Below are 19,787 nucleotides of genomic sequence, written 5' to 3'. Positions count from 1 at the left end.
TCAGCAGAGAGGGCGGGCGAGCTCATTTGCATTTAAAGCGCCCATGTGATAAAATGAGATGTATTTTTGCAGAGCTGATTTTTGACAAGGTAAAAGAGTATATTTTTACACTACTATTGAGAATTTTTAACCAAAGTATATTAGAGACTTTTCATTAAGACCCTAAACAATCATATGAAACTTGTGGAAAATGGGCATCCGATGACGTGTTATCTGGTTTAATTTTTGAGGTAGTTTTCTACATATGTGACCATTTATAACATTTTTGTTTTCAAAATTAATTAAACATTAAAAAAAAAAAACTAGTACATTTTTAACATCTTACATACAAGTTATGCTGTGATCATTTTATTTATAAAATAATGTAACAATTTATCACCAAATACAAATTGATCATGTTTCTCAAAACTGATTGACAAAAAACAACAAAATGCATAGTAATAACATGATGACATTAAAAATAAACTACAATAATATTAAAAGGCACTATATATTCTCCGAAGAATCCTCTTCCACAATGATATTCCTTCAAGTACATCTGACATGATCATATTTCAAATACTGTCTTCTTTCACTCACATACTTCATCAAAAATTCGATATAACGAAAAAGCAAATTAAATTTTCCAAACTGTGAAACTAAAGGCGTTACATTCTTAAAGGCTGCCACCATACCATATACTGAACATAGACCTTGATTTGAAAGACATATATTGTGTCTTGATTCAAAAGACGTATTTAAAAAGTACCAAACTGAGCTTTTAACCTTAAGAAGATATTGCAGGCAAATACAAATACGCTACTGCATGCAAAATGGCTCTGGTTATTCATACTTACTTGAGATGAAACAGCAATTGATGTTATTTCTGAATTCATCAGCGCAATCTTGTCACAATTTAAACATGGTACAATGTTACCATTGTAATTTAAAAAGCTAGTTTATTAAACTCTATTATAATTTAACAAGGCTTTTTATATATAAATGATAGCAAAATATAAAATACCAATGCCCATGAGACATCTATAATAAAATGTAAGTTCAAAAGGGTTACAAGAACAGTCTGCATTTTTACAATGGTCCAGTTTATAAAAAACACACATTTACACAAAATAGAAGCCAATCATGGCAGGCGTTAGGAAAATACAGTAAACACACTGTAATCAAACCAAGATAACTTCAGATGGCCACTCATTTACAACAGTAATGTTTTTTCAATGCATTCTTAAAAACGTTGCATTTCTTTAAATCTTAAAAACGTATTGAAAACATAGGCAAAATGTCTTAGGACCATGGTGGCTGATACCATGCTGAGAATTCAGGTCAACAAAACTAATAGAGGGGAAAAGGGAAAGTCACAAACCCAATAAACTCTACAGAAATTCCCTTGCGTGGAAGAAACGTGATTTGCCTATCAGCCCAGTGTCAATTTCAACATTTTCACACTATCACTGCTGCATCTGCTCTTGAAATCTCGAGTAGCTATAAAAGTTAGAAATATTGATGACGATGACTTTAGCATTGCTGAGGCATTTTGAAAAACGTCTTGAAACAATTACATAACTATTAGATAACTATTAGAAAGATTAAGCAAGTGGCAGTGGACCTTAGTCTGGTTCGACGACATATTTACCACAAATGGAATGAGACATAATCTGTGTTGGTCATACTGTCTATCTCTAACGGCTTGTTTGCATTTGCATCAATTAAAGATGGTATCTTTCCTTGATAAGTTTAATGGGCAACCGAAACATACAGTACAAAAGTTCTGCTGAGACGTAAATGTGTCACATACACGTGTAACCCTAACCGCTGGTCCGACAAGTGATAGGACATTTTATCAACAGCTTAGTTTATATTTGTGAGGTGTTGCGCTAGGAAGCACTGCCCATTGTGAAATCTCATTGGTCCAAAGTCTTGCTACACATGACTGCACATTAATCATCAAACTCGTCACACAGTGGTTGTGTGTTCAGTGTGGACAGACAAATCGTTTCTTACTGAAATGCCTTACTTGTTATGACACTGTGTTATTAGTCCTTTCAAGCCTAAATTTAAAGGGGGGTCCAATGCTGTTTCAAGCATGTTAAGTTATTTACACTGTTAAAGAGTTGGATTCCCATGCTAAACATAGCCAATGTTTCAAAAAACGTTTTGGACGTATAACAGAGTATTTCTGTACCAGATACACACTTCCGGGTTTCTTACAAGTTTCGGAACGTTTTTTTCGATCATGGCTCTTCATAGAGACAGAGCGCCACGCGCCATAATCAGAAGGCCATGCCCACCGGGGGAAAACAAACCAATGCTCTCCACTGACTTTGTATTGCGGGAAGCTGCCTCCTTGTCATTTCTGACTATAACAAATAGGGGTGCACCGATCCGATATTAGGATCGGATATCGGCCCCGATATTGAAAAAATAGCTGGATCGGGTATCGGAAAAATTAACAGATCCACGGGCCGATCCAGTTTTTTTCCTATATTTTTTTCTTCTTCCGTCGCAGCCAGTGACTGTAAATATAGGTCGCAGCAGATCCCACGTCATTCATTAGCAGCACGTGTGTCGCATGCTGGAACAGTTGGAGCATAAGCAACATAGAGCGAGCCAAGGAGTCGGCTGTGTGGAGATACTTCACGCTTGCCGCGCCAACCTGTTCAACGGCTGTTTGCAATGTCTGCAAAGGAAATGTTTCGAGGGGTGGTGGTAAAAAACTACTACATTTTATTTATTTAAATTTATTTTAAGAGGTTTGATTACATTCTATTTTTGATTTGAATGCACAATTGTTCTTTAAATAACAAATAAATAAGTAGTCAATACATTACATCTGTTGTGTCTTAGTTAGGAAAGTAATGTTTAGTTAGGAAAGTTTGGTGCCTTTAGTTTCTTCTACATGGTGAAAGGAAGGTATAAGGTGGAAGGTATGCAGTTTATTATTAATTCAACAATGGTATCGGATCGGTATCGGGTATCGACAGATATACAAAGCCCAGGCATCGGTATCGGGACTGAAAAAGTCGGATCGGTGCATCCCTAATAACAAATCAGAGACAACGTCAAAAAGCTGCTATGTGACAAGGTGTACAGTAAACAAGCTAAAAAAGCACAGAACGTTTTTATAAGCTGTCGACCTAAAAAAACGAGTGTTTAAGAACACAAAAGTAGAGCGCAACGTGTCATATTACTCTGAGAACTACGCCCGCTGGAGGGAAATTTAACGGCGACAGTAAACATTCATTATTTAACCATGTCAAAGGATTATTTCACCACCCTGAAAGGAGGAGATCTATTGAGAAACTACATTTTATTGGTCTATGTCAGTGCACCTTATCCTTACCTTACTTTTGTTGGAGAAATGATCCAACGGAATGGCCCAACGTGAAATACCCTGACATCTACAACTATCTGTGTCCTTAAACACTTGTTTTTTGGGTCAACAGCTTATAAAAACGTAGTTCTGTGTGTTTTTAGCTTGTTTACTGTACACCTTGTCTCATAGCAGCTTTTAGACATTGTTCTGTGTTTTGTGACAAGAAAATGACAAGAAATCTGCTTCCCACAATACAAAGTCAATGGAGAGCATTAGATTGTTTTCCCTCTGGTGTGGGCGTGGCCTAAATGTGCTCTGTCTCTATGACGTTCAGATGGGTGGAACTCCTTGTATGGGCATTTCTCCCGGAAAAGCGTGCCCCCGCACACATTGACCAGAGCAAGCGCAAGCGCACGCCCATCAACGTGCTTCTTTTGGCTGCACTGCTGCAGAGGACTTAACTGAGAAAGAATGTCTCTAAATAAGTGTGGTTTTGGTTGTAAGGCAAAAATAACTTTGCTCAGCTTCCCTAAGAACCCAGCGTTACGTGAACAGTAGATGCGGTTTGTTTTTCCGGGGCAAATGTGTTTGTTAACAAACGTTTTATAAACAAGGTCCAGTTCGACGCTGGATTTACAAATCGTTTAATACGGAAAGATGAAGTGGTCCCAGCTATAAAAAATCCTGTTCATGCTTCAGAACTGCAGCTGGTAAGTGAAACGGCATCAAATGTATGCATTTTGTTGGCAATCGAAGCGCACTAAAGCAACTAAAGACTTTTTGGAGATATGAAGGACGCAGTACTACTTTATGGGTACTCAAGAATAACATGAGCTTGGGTGAAACTGTGTGTTATGCTCCCTTTATAGAAAATAGTTTATAATTTTGTAAAAAAAATTGTAAATAAATTTGTAATCATAATGAAAATGTGTGATAATTATGTGCTTGGCAATCAAAATGGTCTCTACCCAACATATTCACAGTTCAATTCAACTGTAGGTTTGTAAAATCTCATTCCTTCACATTTAGCATCTGCTCTTTCAAATGCAGCATCTGCCTGATAGGACCCAATTTATATAACTGAGTGAGTGGTAAGAACCAAAGCTTTTTATTGCTTACTGGGAAAAAAAGAGAGGAAAGAAACGGTCATCAACACCCACATGCCCAGCCCTCATTGGTCACATCCTTGCTGTTGAGTTTAAAGCTGTCTGTTACATTTTCAGTGAACATGGGCCCGCCATGTCTGAGAATGAGCTCACTGGCCATTTTGTTGAATGCCTCTTCCACATTGCTAGAGTCCTTGGCTGAAGTCTCGATGGCGCTAACAAAATCCAGCTGATGAGCCATGGTCTGTGCATCCTCAAATGAAACTTCACGTGAGTCGGTCAAGTCTGATTTATTACCTGGGATGCAAAATGTTTTCATTTTCAAAAAGTATTTAGCAGTGTTTAACGGACTGAATAAAGAGACTTTGCTGAATCAAGTTTATTTAAAGGAAACCAAGATGTAGATGAGATTTTGGTCACACTTTATATTAGGTGGCCTTAATTATTGTGTACTTAAAGTACAATGTACTTAATGTGGTCATATTGCATTGCAAAACACTTTTGCTTCTATTAAGGTGGGATATGGGTAAGGTTAGGGGCAGGTTTGGTGGTATGAGTAGGTTTCAGGGTGGGTTAGGGTGTAAGGGTTGGTTCAACAGTGGTAATTACAGAAATTAATTACAAATGTAATTACATATAGGTTTTTAAAAATATATAAATACAATGTAAAAACATGTACGTACACAATAAGTACACTGTACCAAATCATTAATTTAAATGTAAGTACATAGTTGTTAAGGCCACCTAATGTAAAGTGGGACCGAGATTTTCATCATATTATGTATAGAAATGTAGCATTACATCACTTGCTCACCAATGGATCCTCTGCAGCGAATGGGTGCCATAAGAATGACCAAACAGCTGATAAAACTAGGGATGCACCGAAATGAAAATTCTTGGCCAAAGCCGAATAAAATTAAAGACTTGGCCGAAGGCATTTTTCCCCTATGTATTTTGCCATTTTTTTTAACCATTGCATAAATTAAATAGCCAAAATGTGCTTTTTACAGTTTTGTCTTGCTTTTCAAAAAAATAAAAAATAAATAAATTAAAAATTAAAAAACAACAATTTAAAAATATTTACTTAACACTGAACATTTTTAACATTCTAGTAGACATTATAGCCTACCAACAAAGCACAATTTCACTTAAGTTAGTAAAATAATATTCCATTTTTAAGACCCCCTTCTTGAATCAGGCATGTGTTTTTTAATGTACAAATAAATGCAGCTTTGCTGAGCAAAGGAGAATGTTATAATAAATGTATTAATAGAGCTGTTGTAATGATTGTCATCATTATTTTTGCCTTTTTTATTTTATTTTACAGAACAACAGTAAAATCACAATACTAACATTTATGAATGTTGACTTTTATTGATTTTATTGATACAGATTTTCCTCAAGCTCTGGACTTTGAACCCTGGCTAACAAGCTTGTGCAGAGCTGTCAGAATGAATACAATTTGTGCGTGTATTAGACAACAGAAAGTTCTGTAGTTTATTTACTAATGGTTTAAAGCCATTTCACGATTTCAGTCATCATACAGTAACTAGCAACAACCACACCTTTCTCTCCTCATCGAAGACATGGGATGCAGTACTGTCTGTGCTTTGATTTTTGCGTCTTTCTCTGACAGTTTTAAAAGCTTTCACACCGCCAACATGTTTGGTGCATTAGTGTGCGCCTCTATTTGATCACATCACTTCATTGTTTGGTATAATTTATTCAGCCGAAGCATTTTTTGCTGAATAATTTGGGTTGCTGAACATTCGGTTCATCCCTAAATAAAACATGACAATATTTTGGACTATTTTGGCTTGTAAACAGTGCTTGATCTGTGCACATTTCTGTTCTGATTCAGACCAGAAGACTTTTTCAACTGGAGGTTGCGTTGTTATGGATTATGGCCCATATTATAGCCAGAAGCAACATTTAAAGTTAAAAATGTCTTAATGATGGATTTGTTTCTTACAAACAAGCAGCTTTGGCTTCACAAGATGTTAATTGATGGACTGGGGTCCTGTGGATTGTTTGGACTCCCGTTCTGACGGCACCCATTCACTGCAGAGGATCCATTGGTGAGCAAGGGATGTAATGCTACATTTCTCCAAATCTGATGAAGACATAAACTAATCTCCATCTTGGATGACTTGATGGTACATTTTCATCTTTTTTTAATTTTTAGGGTGATCTATTTCTTAAAAGCAATTACAGTTCATAAAGAAAGCAGCCAATAATGTCAGGAGCACTCAATCTTTAGCTTTGCACTCACCAATTAAAAGAGGAACAATGTTAGAGCCACCATATTTCTTCACATCCTCCATCCACTTTGGCACAGACATAAAAGTCGCTCTCTTTGTGATGTCGTAAGTGATGATGGCACCATTGGCGCTGCGGTAGTAACTCTGTGTGATCGTGCGAAACCGCTCCTGTCCGGCTGTATCCCAAATCTGTAACTATACCACAAAATATTTATTAATTGTAAACCTTTAACATTCATGTACTTAGATTGAAATTTAATCCAATTTACTTATTCTGTACATACATGTAGTTACATCAGAATGCTGCAGTTCACAAGCTAAAACCCCACTGATTCACTAATTACCAAATCACAGAATTGGTCAAGTCCAACTCATCACTACAAAATGATTAGTTGTCCCAGCTTATGTCATATTTTGCTCCTGTTTTCACTTGTTTGCATGCTGGAATTCACTAACTTACAGTTGAAGTCAAAATTTTACATACACCTTGCAGAATCTGCAAAATGTTAATGATTTTACCAAAATAAGAGGGAACATACAAAATGCATGTTATTTTTTATTTAGTACTGACCTGAATAAGATATTTCACATAAAAGAAATTTACATATAGTCCACAATAGAAAATAATAGTTGAATTTATAAAAATTACCCCATTCAAAAGTTTACATACGCTTGATACTTAATACGGTGTTGTTACCTGAATGGTCCTGTGTTTGCTTTTGTTTGGTGATAGTTGTTCATGAATCCCTTGCTTGTCCTGAACAGTTAAACTGCCCGCTGTTCTTCAGAAAAATCCTTCAGGTCCCACTAATTATTTTGTTTTTCAGCATTTTTGTGTATTTGAACCCTTTCCAACAATGACTGTATGGTTTTGAGATCTATCTTTTCACACTGAGGACAACTGAGGGACTCATATGCAACTATTACAGAAAAACACTCACTGATGCTTCAGAAGGAAACACGACGCATTAAGAACTGGGGGGTGAAAACTTTTAAAATTTGAAGATAAGGGTAAATGTAACTAATTTTGTCTTCTGGGAAACATCTATATTTCTGCAGTTTCCGAAAGGCAGTACTAAATAAAAGAAATATGATATTTAGGCAAAATAAGAAAATGTACACTCTGTATCACTCTGTTCAAATGTTTACACCCCTGGCACGTAAATGCATTGTGTTTTTCTTCTGAAGTGTCAGTGAGCGTTTGGACCTTCTGTAATAGTTGCATATGAGACTCTCAGTTGTCCTCAGTGTGAAAAGATGACTCTCAAAATCACACAGTCATTGTTGGAAAGGGTTCAAATACACAAAAATTTGGGATTTTTCTGAAGAACAGCAGGCAGTTTAACTGTTCAGGACAAACAAGGGACTTGTGAACAACTATCGGTCAAAAAAACTAAATAAAATAATTCAGGTAACAACACTTTTGAACGGGGTCATTTTTATAAATTCAACTATTTTCTCTTGTGGACTATATGTAAACGTACTTTATGCAAAATATATTATAATAACATGCTTTTTGTTTGTATGATCACTCTTATTTTGGTCAAATCATTAACATTTTGCAGATTCTGCAAGGTGTATGTAAACTTTTGACTTCAACTGTATATTTATATTGAAAAATATGTAACACTTTTATAGTGTACATAGTGCTCATGTTTCTTACTTCTTTTCTTACTTGTGTAATAACCTTGAAATTTAGAATCTTAAATATTTATTCTTTGTTTAGCATCATAACTTTTTGTTTTTACCCCAAATCACAAAACTTTATTTCTAAGTTTACAAGACCAAAAAACTAAATTACTGGTCTCATAAAAAAAAAATAAAACTCTGGTCTCAAACATTTGAGACATTATGCTCATTGTTCTCCCTGCTCTCTCCTCGCCACTGGCCACTGAAAAATGCATACTGGCCGACCACTGCTTTTTTCTCTATTTGCAGTATATATGTCCATTAAAGAATCTTATCTTTTAACAATTGCAGATATGTACTACACAAAGGGCTCTGCAGAAACTAGGCAAACGATCTTGGCACAATAAAAGACAATAGTGAACACGGCCTCAACACGGACAATAAAAAGTGCTGATGTACGCTGAGTCTGCCAATGAGAAACAGAGAGATTTCAAAATGGCTGAGCAAGCATCCAACAGCCTGCTAGAAACTACACCACTGTCATTCCACCTCTACTATGTTACCAAATGAACACAATTTCATTATTTGAAAGCAACCTTTATGACTTTCAGATACTGTTTACAAAAATGACTGCCTATTGGGTGCTTACATTAAGCTATTTATATAAGCTATAAGGTGTAATGTACAAAATAAAGCACCTATCTAAAGCTCAAGCAGTACAAAAACATAACATGACACAACAGTTACAACTATGGATGCAACAATACCATTTTTTCAAAACCGATCCGATACCAAAAATTCTGAGTATCGGCCGATACCGATACCAGGCCGATATCAGTGGGGGTATTTTACCTTCAAAACTAAAGAATGTATACAATTCACTTTGTCATTAAGATTTATTTGTTTTAGGTAAAGCAAGAAATACCAAATCTGCTTGCACATTGTTGGATAAAAAAGGGTGAAAAAAAGAGATACATGCATGAGTGTAATCAAATTCATAAATTCATATAAAGAACTTTGGCTTTCAAATATTACAATTTGCAGTGCTACTAGCTGCTGTATCAAGAGTAAAATATTTCCAAATCAGGGACATATTTACCGCGCTGAGGTAGACTTTGCATGTAAAAGTGAACTCGCCTGTCACACTCGCGTCACATGTGGTTTTGTAAGCAGCGCAACGTATTTTAAATGTATTTTATTTTTAAGGCAATGTTTTAAAATAATAGTGTTCTTGTATGAACTATTATAGTTTTTACAGTAGACTATTATTTATTGCTATTTATTCAATCAAACTCTGGTAACGTTATCGAATTTGGATCGGTCACGCATCACCGATATCCGATCCATTCAAAAAGCTTGGATCGGCGTTGATACCACCCTAGTTACAACTGCAGGAATCACAACAACAACAGACAATACTAAGAGAAAAAATGAGTTTTTAGTTTAGAATTGACTAAATCACAAACAAAAGTTTAGATAGACCCTCCATGATGAGTCTATGTTGTAAAATCCAGCAGAAGCTAGTGTAGCATATTGCCTGGCTAATGCTTATGAGTTTTCAAGCAGTGTTACAGAACATAAGTGTAGCTTTTAAAGCCCATTAGACTCAATGAAGTTCAGAGACAGTTTCAATTAGAAATTGTTTACAGCTTAACAACCACCTTGACCATTGCATAACTGTCCAATGACGCTGTGTGCCAACTTTAAGCTCTAAAGCCAACAACAACGTCACAAGTGTCAACGTTGAAAGGAAACGGTCTGTCCTCGTATAAAATGTTTACCATGATATGTCAAAAATAAATAAATAAAGTTTACTCTAAATTAATGTAATAACCCTGACAGTAATGACAATAACTGTAGTAAGCAAGGCAATTTTGTTAGACTTTTAATTTTATGAGGAAACTTTGTGACAATTGACAAGCTGTCGACTTTGAAGTTAAAACTTAATGAATTCTATTACCATAATAAGTGTAGACTAGCATGGGCTACGTTACTAACCTTAACCCTTTTGCCATGTATTTCCAGTGTCTTCATGGTAAAATCCACGCCGATCGTGTTCCCTTGTTTTTCGATAAATATACCGGTCTTGAAACGCTGCACCACACAAGTTTTGCCAACACCGACATCTCCAACAAGAACTATTTTAAAGACTAAATCGTAGCTGTCATCGGAGTCCATCAATGACATAGCTGTGCAGTAAGTGCTCACCTATAAACTGAAGCTTATGGTGCCTCCGATTATTTCACACGGACGCAAGTGACGTGGAGAAATACACACAGCACCTGCACGCTCGCCAACGCGGAAGAGATAAAGCACATCAACAGCGCTGCTTTAGGTGTCTTAGTGCAGCGCCTGACTGCTTTACCGTGGTAAATAAACAGAATTATGAGTTACTCGCTGCACTCGACATGTTTAAAATATTTTCACCTTTTTATTACCGAAAAAATGAAACGGTCACATTAAAACAAACGAAGCAGTGATGCTGTGGATGGAATTCTGACGTCGACGTCCAGTCAGCCAATCACGGACTTTGTTTTTGCGGACGTCGCCACGCGGCAAGGCATTTCAAAACTATTTTTGGTCTCATGCTAAATGCATACCAAAGTGTAATTTATGTTTAGCAGAAATGGAAGCTTTGAAAAAGTCTCTAATGCAAATTAATAACAAAAAGAATGACATATTGTTACATTTCATTGAAGATTTTTTTTTTCTGGTAATGCTCCCCCGCTGCAACATTTGAATGTCTTAAGGAAAAAGGAAGACAATTTGAACTATTGTTTAGTTGTTTCTATGTTTTATTTATTTATTATTATTTTATTTAGTTAGTTATTTTTATTTAGTTATTTTTCTATGTTGTTATTAGTTTATTTTGTCTATTTTTCTCCTCTTGTTCACTGTTTACAGTTTAAGATTGCTCTTATATTTTGTGTATCTGAATTTACATTTCAATATTTTTGTAATGTTCAATCATTCTTCTTTAATAATAATAATAATAAAAAAACTATGGTTGGTCTCTCTTTTTTTTTTTTTACTATTGTTGGTCTCCTTAAATCTAATAATGTCTTTGTAATGTCATTTCTAATCCATTATGATCCATTCTTACAATCCATTTCTAATCCATTTTTTAAATATAATATAATATTTTTACTATTTAAAATTACTACTTTCTATTTAAATATATTTTACAACATAATATATTCCTGTGATCAAATCTACATTTTCAGCATCATTACTCCAGTCTTTAGTGTCATATGATCCTTCAGAAATCATTCTAATATGCTGATTTGCTGTTTAAGAAACATTTATTATTATTAACATCAATAAAAACAGTTTCAGGGTTCTTTTATGTATAGAAAGATCCAAAGATCAACATTTATCTAAAATAAATAAAAGATTTTGTAACATACCATAAAGCTTGGAGTATATTTATTTATACTCCAATTTTTAAATGATAAAAATGAATACTTTTATTTGGCAAGGATGCTTTAAATTGATCAAAAGTAATGATAAAGACATTTATAATGTTACAAAAGATTTTTTATCTCAGATTACTTTCAACTTTCTATTCATCAAAGTTGTTTTCAACATAAAAATAATAACAATAGCCTAAATGTTTTTTTTTTTTTATCAAGTAAATCAGAATATTAGAATAATTTCTGAAGGAACATGTGATTGTTCCTTCAGAAACAAGTATTGATGTTAAAAATTCGGCTTTAAAAATTAAATACAAAAATATTTCAAAATTGTACTGTTTTACCTGTACTTTGGGTCAAATAAATGCAGGTTTGGTGAGCAGAAGAGACTTCTTTAAAAAAAAAAAACATAAAAAATCTTACAAAACTTGACTGGTAGTGTAAATGTGTATGCATTTTGTGTTTGTTAATTATGTTATGTTACAAATATTAGTTCATTATTTTATGGATTTCTACGTGATTTCTTGGCAGTGTTCTTTTTGTATTGCCTGTTTAAGCATTAAAAAAAGACTATGGTTGGTCTTAAATGCAACTGTAGTCATTATAGTGTTCCTACACTATTTATTTAGCCCATCACAGATACATAATCAATTACTACTTTTTTATTTTTGGAAAATTATGTTTACCCAAACATTTCCCCTTCAGAATAAAAAAGTATTGTTTATTCAATTCAAAATGGATTGGTATGTAAAAAGCATTGCTTTTGTTTAAAATACCTCAGTGGTCGAAATTAAATAATAATATTAATGAAAATATTACGTCATTGCATAAGTATCTAATAATATTTAAGGTCTGTTATTAGACTAAATTAACATATAAATCCATATTTTTCCACTCATCTTTTTGTATTCTGTTTACTGGAAACACACTTCAAGAAAAAGTTGCATTACTAAGTAAGCATGAGCTCACACTATCCATATGTACAAAATATTAATTAGTAACGATAACTAATTTATAATTTTTTATTTATTATTTAATGAAATAAAAGTACTCATATTCCCCTGACTGCCTATAAACAAAACCGTGCATGTCGGAGCATAAACTGTCCAGTATGGGGCGCTACGTGCATTGCTTTTACGACGATTCGTGACGTATTGAACGTATGGCGGAAGTGACGAAAGAGGCGCCTAAAGTTTAAATTTGCTTCAGTTGACTGCGAGGGACGCAAGCGTAAACTTGGTTAGTATACTAGTTTGATATTAATTATAGGGTTTCAATAATGGCGGACCAACACTGCGAAAGAGATGGTAAAATAATTATGTATCTTTGTATTTCCCGTGTCGGATATTTATAACGGGCAAATGTGCATTATCGCTCTTGACAGCTGCTCGAGTCGGCGCATTTGCCAGTAAACAATGTCTGAAGCTCGTTTAGAGAATACATTATTGTAGCTTTTTATTATTATTGTTATTATTATTTTTGTAGGAGCAGCAGGCATGAATGAAAACACTTTCCCGGTGTACAAGGTGGATACCATTGTCCAGTTCTACCGAGCCGAAGTTTTGACTGGACAAGAGGCTAAGCATTTTACCAAGAATGACATTACTCCTGTCCCAAAGGTGAAATATACTTAATCATATATGTATGTTTTGATGAAATGTACAGGGTTTCCACAGTCCTAGAAAATAAATGAAATCTCTGGAAACGTAATAGTGAAAATTTTGTTAAAAAACATTTAAAATAATGCATTTCTTTTACAGCCAGAATCCATTCAAAGACTCTACATGAGGGTTTTGCAGCTTCTGTTTCGTTTCAGACCGGAGTGCCACTACACTGTGAGTGTGTGTCTTTGCTTAAGTGCATCTCTGTTGCATTTTCAGAATTGTGCATTCTGATGTTGATTTGGAAATTGCTTTACTTAATTTTCCACAGGTGCCTTTGTCTGAAAACCTCCAGCACCCCATGCTGTACGAGTGGGTTACTCCAATCATGAGCGTTTACATGCGCATGTAAGTGTTTTTACTTTGAGAGTAAAGTTTTATGACCTTAGTGTTTTATTTAGCATCTTTGAAAACTAAGTGTGTCTAAATGTTGTGGAAGTTCTGCATGTTTTCATCAGTTCTGAGTTTCTTTTTATTTCTTTTAGGTGCCAGTTCTTACCGCTTTGTCACGTGTATGATTTTTCCCTGAATGATTTGCTCAACCCCAGTAAGTAGGTTTTTTATTCTCATGCTTCACACATAGGGCTCAACTAAGATTTGTGTTATTCCTGCTGGCCTGCCAACATTTTTACTGGCCCCACTGCAGCAGAATGATTTTTTAGACATTATTTTTATACAATTTTTTTTCTTTTTTCAAATACAAATGACAAAACAGCATGTCTCTAAATTAAGTATTTCAGCTGATTTTAACAAACAGGGTTCCTATGGGTCCTTGAAATCCTTGAAAATTAAAGGCCCTAAAACGTTTGTTAATAAACATTCTTACATACAGGTCTTTGAAAGTACTTGAATGTATTTTGTGCAAGAAGTTTTCTGGAAAAAATTACATATTCCCTCCAGTCTGCTAATGTGTTTAAATTGTTTAAACTGAACAAAGTTTAAATAGTTTTAAGCATTAAAGATTGTAACAAAGGTGTAAAAGTGTTGCAGAACTGAGTTATTTCTAACTCTTTTGACAGAGAGCAAGCGAACAATCACTATACTGAGCGCAATCCAAAATTTCCTGCACTTCAGAAAGCAGAGGCTGGAAATGACTACTGCCCACCAGCAAAGTTTTGTAAGATGCTGTTTTTAACATTTTAAAAATGTTTGTGAAACTTACCTTTTTCTTGTTATCCACCAGTTTCCATTATTTATTCAGCTCAAATTAAAATTACAGGCTAATTAATTTTTACGTTTTTTCATTGCAAATACTGTGCTGTGACAATCTACATGAAATCAGAGCCATAACACCTTTTTCCATATTTTTTTTATTTTTTGCCTTGTTTTGTTTAACAGCGGTCTGATATGGACAGACTTCAGGCATACACGAGAGAAATAAAGGAAGCTGAGAGAAAGATTGAGAAACTGACGTAAGTGCAAAGTGTTGGTTGCATTTTTTACCAATAATAATTTATTAAAAGTTATAATTATTTATGAACATAAAATATGTTTCCTTGACAGCACCATACCGCCAGAGCAGCAAGCAGAAGCTAAAGAACTGGCGTCCGCCCTGGCAGAGTTGACAACTAACATGCAGCATGAGTATCAAGATGTGGTGAGTTGTTAGTGATTTTAATCAGTGGGTACAACGTGTTCCAGTATCTAATGATTATCTGATTGTGTATACGGTTTTATTTTGCATAATTACCTCTGAATCTTACAATTCTGACCACCTTCATTAGCCACATGATGCATTAAAATGATTTATCAATTTATCTTTATGCTTTTTTCCCTCTCCCCTTGTCTTTTTTTTTTTTTTGTATTTGACCTTGTATGTTCTCTCTTTAGAATGCAATGAATGAAAAGGTTGCACAGTTCAAGACTGAAATTGCTGAGATATCACAGAAACTGGTATGTAATCAGATCATATATTCATTTAATTTATTATAATTTATTCACAGCATTTGCACGAAGGTTAAAATTGTGAAAAAAAAATTTCCTGTATTGTGAGGTACATCTGAGTAAAACAGATTATCGAGGGGGGTAAAAAAGCACATATTTAGACCTACTCTTACTGTCGACCCCCCCCCCCCCCCAACTGTGGCCATCCCAGTGACCTCCATCTCCATCAAGTCCATGTTAATAGCTTTTTATAACATGGAATAATATTTTAAGGCTTAGACATGAATCATGAAATTAAATAATTTGCCATGATATTTGACGGCAAGAAACGTTTATTTTGAATTTCCTTCTCAAATTCTCCACTTTAAGGCTGGAATACACTACACTAATCTGAACAGATTTTTAAAACGCTAGTTACTTCTTAATGGAATTAAAGTGTGAAGCTAAAAAAAAAACTCCAATCTGCAGACTGACTCTGACTTTCAGAAACTAGAGTCAACTTAAGCCCAAATCCGATTTTGTCCATATCTGGATGGAATCGGATTTGAATAACTGACTGTCCACGCAGTCATATCGCAACTGTTCAAATCCGATTTGTGTGTCCATAAGCGCTCTTTCGTTTTACAGAATGTGCGTTGGTTTCTATGGCAATGCTGTTGCGTTATTACGCCAACGCTAAAAACAACAATAACAGCAATACAGTTTGCAATATAGATACTGTCTTGTGATATGACAACGTTGCCGTCGCACTGGATTATATTTCGTCTTCTAAAGCAGCAGCAGAAACGCAGGAAGCTGAAATGTGCGCCTTTATTCTGTGCTGCCGTCTGACATGTTTACGTTCTACGTGGCATGAAAACGTGAAAAAGAAGAAATCCGATTTGAATAGGATTCCAAACCACATACGAATGTAGCTCGAAACAGATTTGACCAAATCGGATTTCATGTAGTTCGTTGCTGTTCAGACTACCTAAATATAATCGGATTTCAATCGGATTTGCATACAAATCGGATTTGGGCTGACAGTCTGAACGAGGCTTTGAGAACTTATTTGTCAACACAAAAATTTGCGTAGTGTATTACAGGCTTTACGCTCGTGCACGTTTTGGTGTCCCACTTTAAACCGTGTTTGTGTGAGGATCTCTTAAAAAAAAACAAACAAACAAAAAAAAAAACCATGCAATTAAGTATACAATTTTTTTTTTTAACCTTGTTTTATTGTCTTTGTAATGCAATGAATTATGGGTCTGGTCTTACAGGTCAACCAAACTGTCACTTTAAATCGGAATTAGGGCCAAAATTATCCCGATAATTCTTTTTAAGAAGTATCAGTCATTATCAATAATTATCATAAGTTTCAAATCTTCCGCTGCAGCCTCTATCGATGGCTATGCCCATAGCACGGGACTGTTGTGATTTATGCACAATTTGGCACAGATACGTCTTCTCAGTTTAAATTTAAATAATTGAGTATTGTGCAACCAATTGAGCATTTCAATTAGCCAAAGCTTAAAATAATAGTTACTACTAAAAACTGTTTTGGATGATTAAATTTAAAGGATTAGTTTCCTTTGAGAACAAAAATTTACTGATAATGTACTCACCCCCTTGTCATCCAAGATGTTCATGTCTTTCTTTCTTCAGTTGTAAAGAAATTGTTTTTTTGAAGAAAACATTTCAGGATTTCTCTCCATATGAAGTACCGACCCAGTGTTTACAAAGTGAACATACAAAGATGATCAAACGCCCTTTACAAAAACAAGGTAAAACAGCGTTGAAGTGATTTTGAAGGTGAAGACGAAAACGAGATGGGAGTTTTTCAATATACCCTAACTGTATTGACCCGGATCACACAGACTACACATGCGCATCGCAGAGACAAGACAAGACAAGACCAGCATTTGAGGTTAAAAAGTATATAAACTGTCAATTTGTTTAGAAAATACCCAATCGTTTCGCTAGATAAGACCCTTCTTCCTTTAAAGCTGCGTTTAAACTGCACTTTAGAAGTTTAAACTTGGGGGCACCATACATATCCATTATATGCAGAGAAATCCTGAAATGTTTTCCTCAAAAAACATAATTTCTTTACAACTGAAGAAAGACATGAACATCTTGGATGACAAGGGGGTGAGTACATTATCTGTACATTTTTGTTTTTGGAAGTGAGCTAATCCTTAAAAGGTTTGATAGGAAATGTATTAAATGAAGCTCACATTTTTCATGGACTTACTTTATGATGCAATCCTCAATTATATCAAATTACTTCACGCCTTGTAGCTATGAGCGAGGGGGACACTGGAATATTACTAGAGATGCTCCGATCAGCATTTTTGGGGCTGATTACCGATCACCAAGATCATGATCTGTCAAGCGCTGATCACTGCCGATCACAGAATGGCAGGGAATGGGAATCTTTTATCTATAATCCAGCAGAGTTTGCACCATTTGTAGAAATGAAACTAACTGTAAATTAACTATATTGAAAAAAGAAACTGTAGAAATAGGCTACAGTCAAGATCTTGAAGAACCACCAAGTTAGGGTTGTAGACGATAGTATTGTGTATCGACAATAGTTAGAGATATCGCCAGTTGCTGATGCCTTTGACGACAGCAAGACGATTATTATTATTATCCGTCAAAAAGGCGCCAAACTTTAGTGATGCAGTGCAGAGAGTCAGTTCTAGGACGCTTCAGAAATTTGCCGTTGTATAAACGCGCATAGAGTGGCCACGTCGCCTTAACGCGCCGCAGGGGTAAGACATTTTTTACAATCATACAGTGTAGATAGATAAACTGATTATAACGGGAGTGATTTTTAAAGTGCGCCTCGCACTAGACTAGGCTACAATAGTTAGTGATGAAGTTCTTTGATAATGTAAATGTTCTTTGCTTGTTATTTGTAGCTGCTTTTTAAGATGATGTGAGGATTATATTATCCAGCATTGCACAGTCATTAGAATAAAGGTAGTAAAATGTGGTTTAGGCTGAATTAAATATGATATATCAGAATCCGTCTGTATATAGGAAACATAAACGTTCACCTCAGTAACATCTATATGCGTTAATTAGAATTACGATGTGATAAAATGGCGCTAAACATACGCACATGAATTACACGCGCACCATTTCTCCTCATTCTATATGAACTGAACTACATGAACTGATGACAACAATCAGACATACAGCGGTAACATTATTGCAATATGACGGGTATAGAAAGATGCATTCATTTACATTCAAGCACGCACATTTACCACTCACTGAAGATAGCAGAGAATGAAACCGAAAGTAAACTTGAACGTCTCCGGTACAGTCAGCGCTCTGTACTCTGTCATATGCCCAATAACAAGACTACCCTTACAAAACGAATAAGGAATTTAGTACTCATGTTGCCACTGGTAAGCTCCGCTCTGCTGTTGTTTACCTGTGCGCCATGCATGCACGTGTGAAAAAGTCGCGCGAATAATTTACGTCAAGTGATCGGCTTTTTTGATCGGCGCTTTTGGGGTTCGCCGATCAAGCTATTTTAAGCCAATATCGGCCGATCAATCGGAGCATCACTAAATATTATCTAGGGATGCACGATATGTATCGGTCGATAACTTGCGCGTTTTGTCAGTAAAGCCGGTTCTGTAATCAGCGGTAAATGCCATCAGGTGCGTGATTTCACGTTGAGCCGTATATACTACACACAGCCGTTGTTTACAGACGAGCTGCGCACATTCACACTGATAATGAACATTGCTATGCGCAGCTCGTCGGTAAACAACGGCTGTGTGTAGTATATACGGCTCAACGTGAAATCACGCACCTGATGGCATTTACCGCTGATTACAGAACCGGCTTTACTGACAAAACGCGCAAGCTTTATCGACCGATTGGTATCGGTGCATCCCTAATATTATCTGATCAAAAATTTTGGGGTGCACTTAAAATCAGTCTCAGCCTATGGACTAAAACATACACTGTTTCGGTAGTGACATTAAAATATGCGGGACATATTATTTATTATTATTATTATTATTGTGGGTTTCAATAGATCAGTGTTTCTCAACCCTAGTCCTGGGAGCCCCCCAGCACTGCACATTTTGTGCGTCTCCCTAATCAAGCACACCTGATTGTACTCATCAGCTCATTAGAAAACATCTCCAGGACCTGAAATGGGTGTGTCAGATAAGGAGGACATACAAAATGTGCAGTGTTGGGGGGCGCCCAGGACCAGGGTTAAGAAACACTGCAATAGATAATGGAAGGATCTTAGTAAACATCTAAGATTTGAATACTTAAATGTAGTGATGCTCCAATTGATCGGCCACCGATCATGATCGGCCGATATTGGCTTAAAATAGCTTAATCGGCGAACCCCAAAAGCGCCGATCAAAAAAGCCGATCACTTGACGTAAATTACTCGCGCGACTTTTTCACACGTGCATGCATGGCGCACAGGTGAACAAGAGCAGAGCGGAGCTTACCAGTGGCAACATGAGTTAGGGCTGGGCGATTTGGCCTAAAATCAAAAT

The 19,787-nt window shown here is 35.7% G+C and overlaps 2 protein-coding genes across 2 annotated transcripts in view; one reads left to right on the top strand and one right to left on the bottom strand.

The window, feature by feature from the left end:
• Positions 1-326: 326 nt before the first annotated feature.
• On the bottom strand, positions 327-10,637 carry rab43 (RAB43, member RAS oncogene family). The gene is made up of 3 exons (XM_073825705.1): positions 10,305-10,637; positions 6,689-6,872; positions 327-4,713 (listed from the first exon to the last, which is right to left on the bottom strand). Exons 1-3 carry the CDS (start codon positions 10,491-10,493, stop codon positions 4,460-4,462), a joined length of 627 nt encoding a protein of 208 aa, XP_073681806.1. The 5' UTR covers positions 10,494-10,637; the 3' UTR covers positions 327-4,459.
• Positions 10,638-12,907: 2,270 nt separating this feature from the next.
• The window catches only part of nuf2 (UF2 component of NDC80 kinetochore complex), a 9,672-nt gene continuing 2,792 nt past the window's right edge, over positions 12,908-19,787 (top strand). Inside the window, exons 1-9 of the mRNA XM_073825543.1 lie at positions 12,908-12,958; positions 13,205-13,338; positions 13,480-13,554; positions 13,652-13,728; positions 13,866-13,927; positions 14,400-14,497; positions 14,719-14,792; positions 14,884-14,977; positions 15,211-15,273. Of these exons, the coding sequence (XP_073681644.1) occupies positions 13,216-13,338; positions 13,480-13,554; positions 13,652-13,728; positions 13,866-13,927; positions 14,400-14,497; positions 14,719-14,792; positions 14,884-14,977; positions 15,211-15,273 (666 nt within the window). The 5' untranslated portion in view covers positions 12,908-12,958; positions 13,205-13,215. The remainder of the gene's footprint in view (positions 12,959-13,204; positions 13,339-13,479; positions 13,555-13,651; positions 13,729-13,865; positions 13,928-14,399; positions 14,498-14,718; positions 14,793-14,883; positions 14,978-15,210; positions 15,274-19,787) is intronic.

This window comes from Garra rufa, chromosome 20 (assembly GCF_049309525.1).
Source record: "Garra rufa chromosome 20, GarRuf1.0, whole genome shotgun sequence".
Taxonomy (NCBI): domain Eukaryota; kingdom Metazoa; phylum Chordata; class Actinopteri; order Cypriniformes; family Cyprinidae; genus Garra; species Garra rufa.
Note: the sequence above shows the minus strand (reverse complement) of the source record. Positions and strands in the feature narration are given on the sequence as shown.

Coding starts and splice junctions, on each gene's coding strand:
- rab43 (XM_073825705.1), bottom strand. CDS start 10,493: ATGTCATTGATGGACTCCGATGACAGCTACGATTTAGTCTTTAAAATA. Junction 6,873..10,304: donor TACATGGCAAAAGGGTTAAG/GTTAGTAACGTA, acceptor TTTGTGGTATAG/TTACAGATTTGGGATACAGC. Junction 4,714..6,688: donor CATTGTTCCTCTTTTAATTG/GTGAGTGCAAAG, acceptor TTTGCATCCCAG/GTAATAAATCAGACTTGACC.